Below are 16094 nucleotides of genomic sequence, written 5' to 3'. Positions count from 1 at the left end.
CAAAGTGGCCTGAATAATAAGCAATTTAGTGCGGCCTCTCGTGAATTACAGAATAGTGGAAAGCGAATTGGATTCATTGTCGGGCTGAGGATGAAGTAACTTCAATCAGTGTAATTGTGAAAAAAGTTTCTAATACAAGAACTGTGTGTGTGTGTTGGGGGGGGGGGGCTTTGTGATGCTTTAGAGTTTACGTCTTACAGAGTATAGGGAAAGGAAAGGAAGAAGCATGAGGCAACTGTGCTGGATGTTATTTTTGTGAACCAAGACAAATGCACCTATTTGGGATGCCTTCACAGCCAGAGACACAATTCAACTGCTGTTGTGCAGTTGGAAACAGGATAGGATAAAAAGACATCCATTATCAGTGGGTGTGTTGGGGCATCAATTATGACTCACTGCTCATTTCCCTTCTCTTTAAAAGCAATGTGCTTTCCATCAAAGTGCCCTGATAATTGAACAGAGAGAAATGTTTAGAAGTCCTCCAAGGAGGGGAAAATATGACCTTCCTTGTGATGGTGAAGACATGCCCTTGAATAAATTTACAGTAGGTAAAGTTATTCAGGAGTTGGATTAAACATTTGCTTTACAATGTTGTCTTTGTCTGTAGGTGGCATTGGGAAGAACTGCAGGGTTACTTTGGGTAAATAGGGTCATCTTCCAGAGCCTGACCTATAGAGGTCATGCGTTTAAACGTACACGCTATACCAGCGGTCCCCAACCTTTTTTGCGCCACGGACCGGTTTATGCCCGACAATATTTTCATGGACCAGCCTTTAAGGTGTCGCAGATTAATACAAAAAAAAAACTATTACCGGTACCGAAAAAAAGAAAATTTATTCATAACATGCGTGAAAAGACCCAGGAAAACCGAGTAAACAATAAAAACGGCAACAAAATAACGCTGAAAACCGATAAAAACCCTGAAAACTATACATTTCACACCTGAGCCTCAACTGTGAGCCCGGTACCAAACGACTCACGGACCGGCACCGGTCCGAGGCCCGGGGGTTGGGGGCCACTGCTCTATACCCAAACGTATTTGCTTATCTGGCTTCATATGTATATGTATTTGAGTGATGTCGCATCTTAATCCATAGGGTTTAATATGATGTCGGCCCACCCTTTGCAGTTATAACAGCTTCAACTCTTCTGGGGGGGCTTTCCACAAGGTTTGAGAGCTTACCATTATTCCAGGAGAGCATTTGGGAGGTCAGACACTGATGTTGGAGGCCTGGTTCACAGTCTGTGCTCTAATTCATCCCAAAGGTGTTCTATTAGGTTGAGGTCAGGACTCTGTGGAGACCAGTCAAGATCTTCAACACCAAACCTGCTCATCTATGTCTTTATGGACCTTGCTTTGTGCAATGGTGAGCAATCATATTGGCACAATGCAGTTAGACAAGTATTGGTCTCTGACAACCACCAAATCCAGACTCAGAAGTGTGACTCGTTACTCCAAAGAACACTTCTCAATGCGCCCTAGTCCAGTGGCAGCATGCTTTACACCACAGCATCTGATATGTTGCATGGCGCTTGGTGATATAAGGCTTGGCTGTAGCTGCTCAGCCATGGAAATCCATTCCACTGTTCTTTAGATCAGCGGTCCCCAACCTTTTTTGCGCCACGGACCGGTTTATGCCCGACAATATTTTCACAGACCGGCCTTTAAGGCGTTGCGGAAAAATACAACAAAATAAAACCAGTACCGGTAACGAAAAAAAGATTTATTCATAACACACGTGAAAAGACCCATGAAGACCGAGTTAAAGATAAAAACGATAACAAAATAACGCTGAAAACTGATAAACACCCTGAAAACCATACATTTCACACCTGAGCCTCAACTCTCCCGGCCCGGTACCAAATGACTCACGGACCGGTACCGGTCCGAGGCCCGGGAGTTGGGGACCGCTGCTTTAGATAATCTGAAGGCCACATGAAGTCTGGAGGTCGGTAGCGATTTACTCTACAGAAAGTTGGTGACCTCTGCACACTGTGCACCTCAGCATATGTGATTCTACATGGCCTACCGCTTCATGGTTGAATTGCTGTAGTTCCCATTTGGTTCCACTTTGTTTTAAATCCATTAACAGTTGACTGTGTAATATTTTATAGTGAGTGAAATTTCACTACAGGACTTGCTGTACAGGTGGCATCCTTTCACAGTACGCTGGAATTTACTGAGCTTCTTAGAGCAACCCATCCTTTCACAAATATTTGTAGAGTTAGTCAGCATGCATAGGTGGCCACTTGTGGCCATGGAGGGGATTGGAGCACCTGAATTCAGTCATTTGGATGTGTAAGTGAAAACATTTGGCAATATAGTGTATGATCCTGACCAGTCTGCATAGTTATTTATGCATACATGGACATTAAAACTTTTGTACTATCATTTATGTAAGGTTATGACTTTTACAAAAGGGTCTAAATTTTCGTTTCACCATTTTGGAAAACAATGCCATGCAAATAATGTTCAGGTACAGAGCCCGGCGCCTTAATGGATGCCCCTGTTTCTGTCTGTTTAGACAAAAACAGTAAATTTTCTTTTACCATGAAAATTGTTTTCATGTGATTAATCAGCTTAAGAAGGGTTATATTGCAGTGTCGTCGAAGTGTTTTTGTCCTCTTGTATGCAATTTCAAAAGGATTCGGGTGGCAAGAGTATGCTCACTATATGTGACGGCTGTGTCATGCTCTGAAGGGCAATATAAAGAGATATCATCAAGGGTCAAAGGATGATCTTTAACAACCCTTGATATTCTACACTCACCTTTTTAACTATTCTCTACTATACTCTATCTGTTCTTTATTTATTCCTTTGTCTACTTGCCTATCCATTTCTCTAATGATGCTTTCTCCATCATGCAGATCAATCAATGCTTTAACCTTGATCTCTGTGATAAACTGAAGAGATCTCCTGCACTCTATCTCTGTCATCCCCTCTGGTCTTCATCCATACTTCTACTCTCATGCCCGTTTCTCCCTTTTTCTTTTCAGCTCATCCTTTCATCAAACGTTGGCTCCCTCGTCTCATCTGCATTCTCTTAATCAGCTGCTGTCTACTCACCCTTGTGATCCCATTTCATTTCATCCCACTTCTCTTTCACTCTGTCTCATACTCTCCCTCTCTTTCTCTCTCTCTCTCTCTGCTGCTCTCATTTAATTCAGCTGCCATCTGATCATTTTGCCAGCATGAATCTTTGGCTCACCTGATCAAATCTTACCTTATAGCTAACTGAGATTCAGTGCTCCAAATAAGGATACAGGCTTCGTGCTGTTTCCCTATCAAACGCAGTTAGCAACCATGCTAAGTCCTGCAGTCCCTTCCCGTTAGTCAGTGGTGTGAGTGATAGGAGCCGCGAGCAAATCCGACACCAGAAAACGAGGTATAGGGGGAGCATCCATTTCCCCAGGCTGTCATCCTACAGGCTGTGCAGCAGTTGTGGCTGGTGATTTACGTCAAAGTGTGAATCTGTGGCCCTTAAGGGGGTGTTAAGTCATTTAATTTGGTTAGCAGGCCATTATTTTTATATATTTGATCATATTTTAGTCTTTCTTCTTTTACTATGTCCTGTTTTTTTCTTTTACTTCTCAAATTTAATAATTTGGTGTTATTTGTCATTGTTTAAATATGCCTCGCCACTATTCTTCTTGTCCTCCTGAATCCCCTATTTCATGTTCCTAATGACAGACCTTAACAGTCCACAAAAAGGACAGCGTGAGAGAGACAGAGAGAGAGAGAGAGGAGGTGAGAGAGTAATTGGAAGGGAGATGCTTTTGCCATCAGTGCCTGTGACAGGCCTTGGCCTGTGCAGTTGTCACACTGTATTTCACAATATAGAATTTTTTTGAGAAGGACCTGTAGTTTGCGCTTTCTTTAGCTGTGCCCCCTGTGAATGTCTCTCTCTCTCTCCCTCTGTTCTGCACTGTCACAAAGAACAGGGAAGTGACAATGCTATCAAAGGCTTGGTGCTCGTCTATTGATTGCCCCCGTCTGTCCACCACCTTAAGCCATCAAAGGCTGTCACCTATCAGTTGTTGCTTGATGCCGTCTTTCCCATCGTCTCTTACATCATAGTATTGTAGACTGAAATGTCACAAGGCCTGTGTGGAAACTTTGTATTGGATGATAGGCAATTTAAGAACATGTTTACTTGATGGGGACATTTTATCTTCATTTTTACAATTAAGTTGCAGTTATATATAGCAGAAAGGGCTATCCTCACTTTATCCTCACTTTATTCGAGGCACTTTCTCTGGAGATGCAAATAGATAGTCATGCAAGTGTTGTGTTCTTGTGTTTTTTGTAGGGTGTGGATAAGGTGTCGGCATATCTACCTGATGCTCGGTGGTACGACTACGAGACGGTAAGGATATTTTTTCCTCATTGGAAATGTTTCCTCTAAAGTAGCACAACTATCTGTTAGATGTATGGGTCTGTAACTGTATTTGTAAAGTAGCACAACTACTGCCTTTAATGGAGTTGTATACATTAATTTACACACTTGTAGAAACCACAATTCTTTAAATTCTTGCTGAAATGTTCACTTTACTTAATAGCAAAGGTAACTACCAGAGGCTTACTGGAGGTTGTCCAAGTTAAGTGCAAATTCATAAATTGCACTCTTTTTATGGTTTGATGGTCATAAAACTGTGTATAACCCACAATGCAGGAAAGCTGGGTTTTAACTTCAGACATCACAGTATAGGCAGTTTTTAAATCCCATTTAGGGAAGCAAAATAATAGAATATCTTCAATATAATACACTCTCAATCAAAAACAGCTTCCTTAAAAATCTCATTGAGCTGAATTAACATAATAAGCCTTGTAATCAAAATAAATCAGATAGATTTGGGGGGGGGGGGGGGGGGCTTATCACTATCATGTTATATTTGTCACAAAAACATGTAAAGCACAACCTGTAACATGAAAGTTGATGCCTCAAGTTGTTGTTTGAGACTGAGAGACTAAAGTGATAAGACAGAGTAGGAATGAGGACAAAGAGTGAGAGAGGGGACAAGGAAGAAAAGAGAGAGACTATCTCCCTGACAGAGAGATAAAAGAGGTGTTAAGTTCCTTTGGGACCTTATTTAGCCGTCACAGTGGCGATGTAAAGCGCCCACTGATCAGATGAACGATTAGATTGGCTGTCTTACTGCCGGCCCCTTGTCCTGGTTGGTCCCCTGTGATTATCTGGGTAGGAGGATAGAAGGGTGGGGGAGCAATGATGTAGTGAAAATGACCATGAAAAACAAGTTACAGAGCAAAGAAATACTGGAGAAGCACTCGGATGAGAACAAAACAGATGGGATGGGAGTTGAATGAAAAGAAAGGGGAAAGGATGGCTAGCGCAATTACACAGAGATAGAGGAAAGCATAAACAATAGAGAGGATGAGAAAGAGGCAACAGAAATGAAAATTACAGTATGCAGAAAAGAGGAAGATTGCAAGACTAAGAGGAGAAAGAGAAGAGAGGGCTAGAGAAGACCTCCTTAAGGCAGACAGTGAGGGGGAGATAAGATCTGAAATTGCTTATAGATGCTCCACTAACTCTAGCCCACACACACGCCCATATTGTACTGCATAAAATGACACACACGCACACACAGAAACTGACACATGCACACCCGGACACACCCTCACATAGAGCTCAGTGGGAATGGAGGAAACAGGATAAAAAAAAAAGAATTAGAGCATCACAAGAGAAAAAACAGGACACGGTGAAGGAAGGAAGTAAAAAGGAGAAAAGGAAGAGATTTTTGTTGTTAAATAGTTTTAGGCTGCTCTGAGGATTTAGTCCTCAGGGGATCAAACAGCTGAGCTCTAACTGGACCAGAGATGAATGGAGGGACACGTTTAAAAAGAGAGAGACAGAGAGAAATGTGAAGTTTATCATTATAATATTTTGAAAGCCAGTTTAACATCCAGATTTCATAAGGCCTGTTGTCAAGGGTGAGACAGGAGAACACCCTCACAAAAGGCCCAGTGTTAGTTTGTTTCCAAATCAGTTGTCTTTTATAAATTACAGGGTGGTCACCTCATAATTGTTGTTTACATACTCATTTGTGAATACCCCCCCCCCCCCCGCGCTCTGCTTATAGTATGAGACTAGAGTTTGATTAACAATTACTGATGATGACTAACTGATTTAAAAGATCGGTGAACTCTGATTAAATACGATGAAGTAAAAAGTGATTAAAATTACATACCCTACATATGTATGGTATAAAAATAATTATATTTTTTCAGTAAAAAGGAAAAACAGTCTGCATCGCATAGATTCTTTTGCCCACAAGAGGGAATTCAGTTAAATTAATATTTTATTCTGCTATCCTTCTGATCAGATGGAACAAGTGGGAGACCGCAAAAGGCATGTTGAAATGTACCTACCAGCAGAGAAGCTTGGATTACACATCAGGGGTGGAGCAATCCTCCCAACACAGAAGCCTAATGTCACCACAACATACAGGTACACACACACACACACACACACACACACACACACACACACACACACACACACACACAGAGATTATCACAAACATGTACATAATGGCAAACGTTGTATTCTTACATTTGGTGCATTTGTTTTATTCATGTGAAAGCTATTTGTAATTTTATGTGTGTTTATGTATATTTAACTAGTCGGCGTAATCCCATGGGTTTGATCATTGCTCTTGATGACCATGACAGCGCAGCTGGAGAGCTATTTTGGGATGACGGTGATTCCCGAGGTATTGTCTCCTTTTTTCTTTTTTTCTTTTTTTTTGTCTGTTTGCTAGTATGTTGTGTATTGCTATTACCACTGACTGGATTCTGGATACGTTTTTTTTTTCATCAAATGAAAGTTCTTATCTTTTTGAGTACAAAAAAAGGATATTAGCCAATCACTTTCAGTTAGCTCATACGTATCAACAAGCTGAAGCTGTTACACTTTGCTGTGTAACTATGCATCATTTGTGTTCAAGTGCTGTGACAAAGATAAAGCTCTGTGTGTGCTTCTCTTTACAGACACAGTTAAGAATAGCAACTACATCCACTACAAGTTCACTGTTACCCAGGTAACTTTTCCACACAAGTTCATACATCCTTTCTTTCAAATTGAGCCAAAATATTTCTTTCAATCTGAGCTTAAGTCTAAAGTTCAAAACCACCCAAGAATTTTGACTTTTTCATTCCACTTTACCACTCATGGTTGACCAATGTTGGGATGCTAAAGTATTGCTGGATCAAACGTTTTTTATGCTTTAAACTGCACTGAGGACTAAATTGGATGTTTAATGTATACATTACGTTACATTACATTACTCTGGGGTGCATGGCACTAAACTTAGTGTGTGTTTTCAATTTGCAAATCTGGGATCATTTTTAGAAGGTCAAATTATGTGACTGTGTCATAATCATAGTCTGCTGTCTTGTAGGGAACACTGACGATGCAGGTGACCAACAATGGTTACAATGACCCAAACAACCTTAAGTTTGACAACATTATTATCCTTGGGGTACCTACTGTCCCCGCATCCGTCTCTGTGACTGATGTTGATGCTACAAACACTACTACAATATTAGATAACAACAATATAGACTACGATGGAGCCAAGAAGGTAAATACAAGCGTGTTTCTAGACATAATTATGCAAAAAAAGAAGCAACCTTTATTGTTTTTTTTCTTGTTTGTGTTTGTCACACAGTCTTTATTTATAACACACGTGAATGTAGATTTTGTCAGACTATAGGTGATCTGCAGCAGCAGAAACCATTTTTTGAGTAAAAAAATCAAATATAGGAATAATAAAAAGAAAATCTCTAATCTAATATCGACAAACAAGCAACATATATGACAGATATATTTAGTGAGTAGTTAATGGAAACAATCAATATCAATATTATCAATCAATGAATTAATATAATAATAAGAAGAAGAAAGCACAGACTCTAGTATTGCATGACTGATGCAGAATGGATGACTTCTACAGCAGCCACACTTCTGTCATTTGTTTCAGTTTGACCAGGAATGAAACCATTATTGTTCACTTCAAGGTTAGCCTCTAAGTGTAACAAATGTTAACAATTTACATTGGGTGAAAATCATAAAAAAAAAACCATCTGTGAGAGTGTGTGGGGGCATGTCATTACGAGAAAGAGAAAAAAAGAGTGAAAATGAACAACTAAGAGCAATGATTCTACAATAAGTGCCCAGGATTAGGAGCAAAAAGGCAAGAGTCTGTAAAGTGTCGAGAGACGCTTTAAGCAGTACTTTTTAGAATTGTTGTGTGTGTGTGTGTAAGTAACTGCATGTACATACACTATGTTACGTTCCCCTGGGGGGGGGGTCTAGGCGTTAAGGGGGAAGCAACAAAAGTGACCGGGTCAGAAAAAGGAGTCAGGGAGGCAAAACAGTTAAATAAAACAGTTTTATTGAAGTTATTCAACTAAAAGAGACGGACAAGCCGTTATCACCATAAAACACCAACAAAACACAAACAAAACTCAGGCGTTGGTCAAATAAAGCAAAAAGTCAAAAGAAAAGCGCAGCTCACTAGCTGGAAACCACACTACACAGCTCACTAGCTGGACAACACACTACACAGCTCACTAGCTGGACAACACACTACACAGCTCACTAGCTGGACAACACACTACACAGCTCACTAGCTGGAAACTACCGCAGAAACACTCAGCTCACTAGCTGTACCCACACAAAATGGCACTCTGGCCCAGAGCTCACCCTGCTCTGGGCTTAAATACCTTTAATTGCTGATGGGAGTCAGCTGTACAGGAGGGAAAGGTGGCATCTCAGGTAGGAGGTAGTGGGACACGCCCACACAGGCACCTTCAGGAGGAGGCCCTGCTAGGGCCGTAACAACTATCAAGTATATGTAGCTGTGGCAGTGTTTGTGTAAATCCTTGAGGTCTCCTTGGTCACGGGCACAACCTTACATTTATCACAAGACACTGAGTTGTAATAATTTTCTGCGTGTTAAAGGCATCTGTACTGTTAAACCTAAATTCTGGTTTGTCATGTTCATCAGTCTCCTTTTGCCTAGTCTGACCAATGAACATAGCTCACAGCTGCTAAAGATCATTAGTTTCATACACACTAAAATATAAATCAATATTAAACAAGTCAGCCTGGAAGCTAAAATGTGTTTTATTTGATTACTTTATTTGATTTTTAAACAATTCATTCTTACTGTATGTTAGGGATGTTCTTGGTGACTAACTTGTTAGTGATGTAAAGAAGAGAAAAAAATAGACATAATAGACAAAAAATAGAAAAAAAAAAGTGTGGACACTTTGGCTAACCTTAGCAATGCTAGCAGCGGTGATGCTGTCCACATCCCGATGTGTCATAAAGATGACACAGTCACATCGCCAGGCAGATCTGGGCTTTGTTCTCAATGGCTTCTGTAATCCCTGCACAAACACTTTCCTTCCTTAAAATTTATCCAATCCACAGGTGCTGACCCTGCAGAACCTTGACTTGATCTTGGGGGAGACGTATGTGGTAGAATGGAAAGTACTACGTATTAACTGTCATCCAGAGGACAATGCAGATCAGGCTAAGTGCGAGGCCAGAGGCTGTATCTGGGATGTAAGTAGCCTACTGAATTTCTCATGTCGTAGGCTAACATACACATATCATTTAATTTTTCTATCAAATAGTTGGAATTCTGTGTTAAAGGTAAATGATGAAAAGTGCAAATGCTTTCATTATATGGCAAATACTACTATGCAGACCAGCAGAAATCCAAATGAAGCATATTTGGATAAACATTTTGCTTTCAAAACTGCAGTAAATGAGCATCATCAATGCCCAAACACTTACACTTACCCAGCTTCTTTGAAACCTGTTGCTGGCATCAAATTCAAAGTTAGCACATATTAGAAATGCAATGACAATATCTCAGTTTGAACATTTGATTTGTTGCCTTCCTAACAATTGACACTTAAACATAGCCTTTTGGTGATTTGATGGTATCAGTCTTGAAACTTTATTTCATAGTGCTCCGTTATGTTTTCTTTTTTCCCTACATAGCCAATTGCCATTGAAGGTGCCCCAAATTGCATCTATCCAGAAAACTATGGTTACAATGTCACATCGTTAAGGGAAAGTAATGAGGGGATGACAATTGATATCATTCGGAACACAAAGTACAGGAGCAGTGGCCGTCCACAGTCCCGTGATATTGACACACTCCGTGTTGACATTAAATATCACAGCAGTGACATGCTGCAATTCAAGGTGTGTGCCTATTTTTTTGTTTTGTTCACGTAGTGGGGCAATAATTGATTCATGATTGATGTGCATAAATTGATGCAATAACAATTCCTCCACATGCAGATCTATGACCCAAATGATGATCGCTATGAGGTACCAGTGGAGTTGTCGGTTCCTACAACTCCTGAGACTGAAGAGAGCAATAGGCTTTACAGGGTCGCTATTGTCAAGTACCCATTCGGCATCCAGATTATTAGGAATAGCACCGGGACTATAATGTGAGTATCCAAAAGTTTTAGGTATGTTGAGGCTTTTCTTTAATGGAATTTTTTTTTCATGTGTTAAAATGGGTTTTCAACACTTGTATTTATTTGTTAAATAAAGCATAAATAGATAAAGCATAGATAGATAGATCGATATTCTCAGTTTTTCTTAAATAATACTAAATTGTCCCACCAAGTAATAAAGTCAAAAATAGGTTAAAATTTCCATTTCAACTATTTCAACTAGAAACTCTTTTATCCTAAAAGATTAAAGTAACAATGCTGAGTCAAACCCTCTGGTGCAGTTACGCAGTCACATGAGATATGCTCAGGAAAGTTTCTCAGTCCATCAGTGCCTGAAGTTGTTTCCGCTTGTTCAGCATTCATGATGATGTCACATGAAGCAGCACAGGTTTGGAGTCTATTCAAAGAATATTTCAAAGCAAGGGTGACATTATTTTGTAGTTAAACCTCCAATGTTTTTTTTTGGAACCGTCAGCTGAAATTTTACTAATTAAAATTTATGTTGAAGGGGTGCCTGCAGTTGCCCATGGGTCTTTATGCCTATTTATTTAAACATAATGTGAATTACTACCTTTGACTACTCCTTACCTCAACCACCACACGCCTTCTCTTTTCTTTCTCTCGTCTCTCATTGGTTTAATTCCCTGTCTTTTCTCCTAGTTGGGATTCATCTGTGCCAGGTTTTACCTTCTCAGACATGTTCATCCAAGTGACAACTAGACTGCCATCTCATTATGTTTATGGTTTTGGGGAAACAGAGCATAAAACTTTTAAGCACGATCTAAACTATCATACCTGGGGTATGTTCTCCAAGGACCAGCCTCCTGGTGTAAGTATACCATAAACACGTAATGTTTGTTTCATTGTTTCATTGAAACCATTTTTATGCTTGCTATGACATATGTAAAAGTTATGCAGTGAGTCTCTTTAACCTCCTAAGACCCCAAATCTTCCACGGCATGCATTTTTAATTTCTCTTTGATATTTGGGCACATTGGGGAGCGATGAATGTAAAAACAAAGAATTACCAGATTTTTTTTACCTTATTTTTGTTTTTAAAAAAATAAGAGCCACATATGAGGATATTCGTTCAAAATTTTGATAGAACAGTAGCAGTATAATGTCCTCGTAAGTGGATATCAGGCCCTTGTAGAGCAAAATTGAGTATTTTGGTCTAAATAACCCAAAATGTGATGTCCACATATGTGGACGCCAGGTCCTAGGGGGTTATATGACTTGTAGAAATTGTGAAGAGTAAACCACTTTCTAGACTATGTAAAGTTCTCTCTTTTTCTTATTAATGATATTTGTGTTTCTATTGACATGACCATTTGTCATCAGGTTTGTCATCACAATTTCAAGGTCAGTTAGGATATAGTTCACATCACCATTATCAAGGGTAATTTTTTTTATTTTTATTTTTTTTCTTTTTGGCCTGTCCCGTTTGGCTCTTTTGCCCTCAGAATTGTTGTCTAAAGGCAAAGAAAGATGCCCAACGGATTTACTTTACCAAACTGACCATCCCAGCCTTGCCGTAATGGTCCATTTGATTCACCTTTTATTGTTTATTTTAGTTTCACTTACTGAATACGGGACAGACTTGACTGGGGGAAAGAAGGGGAGAAAGAAAGAGGGAAAGAGAAACAGCTGAGAAGAGGGACGGGGGAGAAGGGCAAAAGACAAAAACCAACAGAACGGGCAGAGAAAAAAAAATGCATATATCAATCACCTGGGTCACCTGCTGAGAAAGAAAAAAGAAAGCAAGCAGAAGAGAACAAGAGTAATAGAATAAACAACATCACAATGATATATGGGAATATGACAGTAAATACTAAATGTTAAACATTATTGTGCAGCACATAAGATCAACAGAACACAGTGTGCTTTGAGGTAGGAGCCAAAAAGGGTGTAGTTTGTGGGTGTGATCACCCGTGTGTACACCTGTGAGCATGGACGCGCTTGTTTTTTGTTTTTTAAAAGGTTCCTTCATGTAATGATCTGCTAGAGGGTGTGGGGGGGGCCACAGCCCCGTCCTCCAGGGCATGAAGCAGGTGTGGAGGAGATCAAAACTCCAGACATCCAGAGGCCCCCAGAACACAAGAGACCAAGGAAGACCAACAGAGGGGCAGCTGCGCCACTGTCCCAGAAAGAGCTGAGGAGAGTCCCAGATGAGGGCTCACTCAGCAGCCGCGGAGCAGAAGCCAGGGGGAGTTGCAGTGACGCGCCCGTGAGCTCCGCCGGCAGCCAGCTGCGCCTGAGTGACCGAGCCCCAGGCCGAGAGGCCGGGGGCACCCCACCTCCGAAGTGGCCCGAGCGAGCCCCAGGCTCCAGGCCCCGATAAGCGGCCACCAAGGAGTGAGCCGGTGTGTACCTGGATGCCCATCCCCGGACACAAAGAACCACCAACGCACCGATGTCTGAGGGGGAAGTGGCAGGGGAAGTGGTGGTGGGGGGAGATAGGCCTCCAAACCTTGGAGGGCCTGAGATGTCCCCAGAGAGGTGGCGCCTGATACCCAACCTGACATATAGACACAGACATACAGGCACACACAGATACAAACATCCATTCCCACCCTCATGCTCTCATATGCACTTACTCCACACTCAACCAACGTGGAGACAGACATAAAGAGACGTTGTACACACGATCACACTCCCCAAGCGTACTCTACAAACCGGGTCTAGGTGCCCCCGCCCCTGGAGGGGGGAACTGCACCCAGACCCAGGTGGTGTTTCCCTTTTCCCTGCGGTGGGGGGAGGCAGACCGCCCCGACTCCGCAGCAGCAGGAAGGCTCCACACTCCAGACCGCAGTCGGACGGCCAACTCCTCCTCCTAGCCCCCCTGCTCCAGCAGGTCGCAGAGAATGGGGGTGAGAGAAGACTCCAAACCTCCCTCCACCCGCTCATTGTAGTGTTGATGCATGTGTGTTTTAAGGTGCATTTTAAAACAAACAACCATTATCAAGGGTAATTGCTGAGCTTTTAAGATTACACCACAGGGTTCAGATAACTGTTATGGGACTTCTTGGAGAGGAAGAAAATTTAAGTTGGGGAGGAGGCCAAATAATTTAAAGATGGATAATGAAACACTTAAAAAATAATAGCTGAATCCTTGGTATATCAGAGCTAAAATATACTGTGGAGAGGGCATCTTCAGTCATTAAGCATGTAGAAATCCAGAGTATTTGAAGGAAAGGTTTTGTAAGGCACCTGAAAAACTGGTTAACCCAAATTTTGCTTTATTTTGAAGAGTGTCCATGGTTGAACTATTAGAGTCCATGTAAATGTTTCCAGAATGAAAATCCGTGTCTGCACATTTGTTATGACAGAGTAGTCGAGAGAGACCACAAGGCTTCAACTCTGTTGTTAGTGAATTATCTAATGACCTTTCTCCCTCTTAAGCCACAGCCATCACACTATGTACCAGGGCCATAAGGACACACTCACACTTATCAAGAAGAGGCACACATCTAAACACAAGTGACACAAAGGCAGAGCAGGTCCTCAGCGACACTGTATTACAATTCAACAACTTCTTATGTACCAGAAGTGCAAGAGGCTGATAGAGTGTAACGTGCCCATGAGTCTCAGGATAGTGACATCTGAAAGTGGCAGATTCCCTGTCCCCCACCACCTTTCTGTCTGTCTTTGCCATGTCTGACTAGTTCTATTCTAATCTAAGCACTGAAGACAAGAGAACCTCTTGGATTTTTACTAAAGGAACACTAACTTGGCATTGAATAGTATGGTAGCAAACAAGCTACAGTCTTCTCATAATTAACTGGCTCCTTTACTTAGCATTCAAACTTTATATTTAAAACTTTTATTATGTGCACGTTAATTTACATAGAAGATAGCTGTAGGAATATGTTTCTCTTACTCACTCTGGGGAAAACTTCAGAATACAGAGAGTGCTGGGAGCAAGCCCATTATAGCTGGGTTGCTGTCATATCCATAAATAAAATTAGAAATGTACTGTCAGGTGAAAAGAAATGTGCTAAAAAAAACAAAGCTGTGCAGAACTCAGCATTAGCACAAACCACACAGGGAAATTCCTTAACCAGCATTCACCCATTTCACACTGTGAACTTGATACTTACTTTTTTTGTCTCTCTCCTACAGTACAAGATGAATTGCTATGGAGTCCATCCCTTCTATATGGGTCTTGAGAATACAGCTGATGCTCACGGTGTGCTGCTGCTAAACAGCAATGCTATGGGTGAGAGAAGCACACACACACACAGAGTCCCACGGAACTTGCGCATGAACACTATTGCCAGGTCATGCGTATACACAGATTTAAGTGCATCCATTCACTTTCACATGTACACACAGTCATGCTCAATTATGTATGCAAGTAAGCATTTAATAATTAATGATGAATTGCATCTTATAAGGTTTGAGAACAATTGCTTTGATATTTGCATAATGTAGTAAGCGCATCGCTGCCTCTGTATATTGTATTCATCCCATGAAACACAAATGGACATGCATCACACAAACTGTCCTCACATTTCTCATGAGGATAGTTATGCCTTCTGTGACATCGTGCTTGTAACCTATTGGATTATTAGACTGAATATTGTAGTCTAAATGTCTTCACTAAAAGTTTTTGTCGGCATTACTGTACACTGCTATTTATGCTAGTACACACTGTACCAAAATGAAATAAAATGTTTCGTTTGTTACTTTTGCATCTTCTCCCTCCTTTCTTGAATGCATGCTTTAAACACTAAAATATATAGTGGAAACACACACACACATACACACACACCTAGGCTTCATGTAAATTTCTAAGTAACATATAAATTTTTAAGTAACAAAAATCTCTTTTATGCTTTGTTTGCAGATGTGACTTTACTGCCTAGTCCAGCTTTAACCTACCGAACTCTGGGAGGCATCCTGGATTTCTACGTGTTCATGGGTCCGACGCCTGAGATGGTGGTGCAGGAGTACACTCAAGTAAGTCTTCTTGGACTTGTGGTTTGTTTGTGCCTGTGTGCGCCTGTGTGTTTTGTGTCTGGCCCTGGGCCGCTGTTGATGGACTGCAGCAGCTGTGACTTCTTCGCTTCATTGCGCTCTCTCATTTAGCCAATCTAAACACACATATGCACACACACACACAGTGATACACACACACAGACACAAATAGTCAAACAAACACTTTATGGACACTGTCCCGTTTTCCTGCAAAACAACTTTTGCCTGTGCTTAACTGTTTTGGTTTCCTTGTTTGCTTTCTTCTGAACAGTTGATTGGACGACCTGTTCTACCTGCCTATTGGTCCCTTGGGTTCCAGCTCTGTCGCTATGGTTACGCGAATGACAAGGAAATAGAAACGCTATACACAGAAATGAAGACAGCTGGTATCCCCTATGTAAGTTCCTGGTGAAAGATTTTTTTTTTTCGAGATGTCTGAAATCACCATAAGAACAGCACCAAACCAGCAAACTAAATGCAGTTCAGAAAATATCATTCAAAGAAAGTTCGCACATGTATAGTTTTATATTTGTTTATATTAAACACTTTTTTTTATTTATTTAACATAACATGTGAGAAACAGAAAAAGTATGTTTGTAAGATC

At 40.9% G+C, this 16094-nt stretch overlaps 1 protein-coding gene across 1 annotated transcript in view; it reads left to right on the top strand.

The window, feature by feature from the left end:
• Positions 1–16094, top strand: part of LOC309687892 (sucrase-isomaltase, intestinal-like) — a 69264-nt gene that overhangs the window by 35745 nt on the left and 17425 nt on the right. The window contains exons 21-32 of the mRNA XM_082503179.1: positions 4311–4367; positions 6346–6470; positions 6647–6735; positions 7013–7062; positions 7423–7605; positions 9462–9596; positions 10041–10247; positions 10347–10501; positions 11171–11339; positions 14633–14729; positions 15360–15472; positions 15762–15887. Of these exons, the coding sequence (XP_082359305.1) occupies positions 4311–4367; positions 6346–6470; positions 6647–6735; positions 7013–7062; positions 7423–7605; positions 9462–9596; positions 10041–10247; positions 10347–10501; positions 11171–11339; positions 14633–14729; positions 15360–15472; positions 15762–15887 (1506 nt within the window). The remainder of the gene's footprint in view (positions 1–4310; positions 4368–6345; positions 6471–6646; positions 6736–7012; positions 7063–7422; positions 7606–9461; positions 9597–10040; positions 10248–10346; positions 10502–11170; positions 11340–14632; positions 14730–15359; positions 15473–15761; positions 15888–16094) is intronic.

The sequence above is a fragment of the Aulonocara stuartgranti genome, assembly GCF_965226115.1.
Source record: "Aulonocara stuartgranti genome assembly, chromosome: 14".
NCBI lineage: Eukaryota > Metazoa > Chordata > Actinopteri > Cichliformes > Cichlidae > Aulonocara > Aulonocara stuartgranti.
This window is presented reverse-complemented; position numbering and strand designations above follow the sequence as displayed.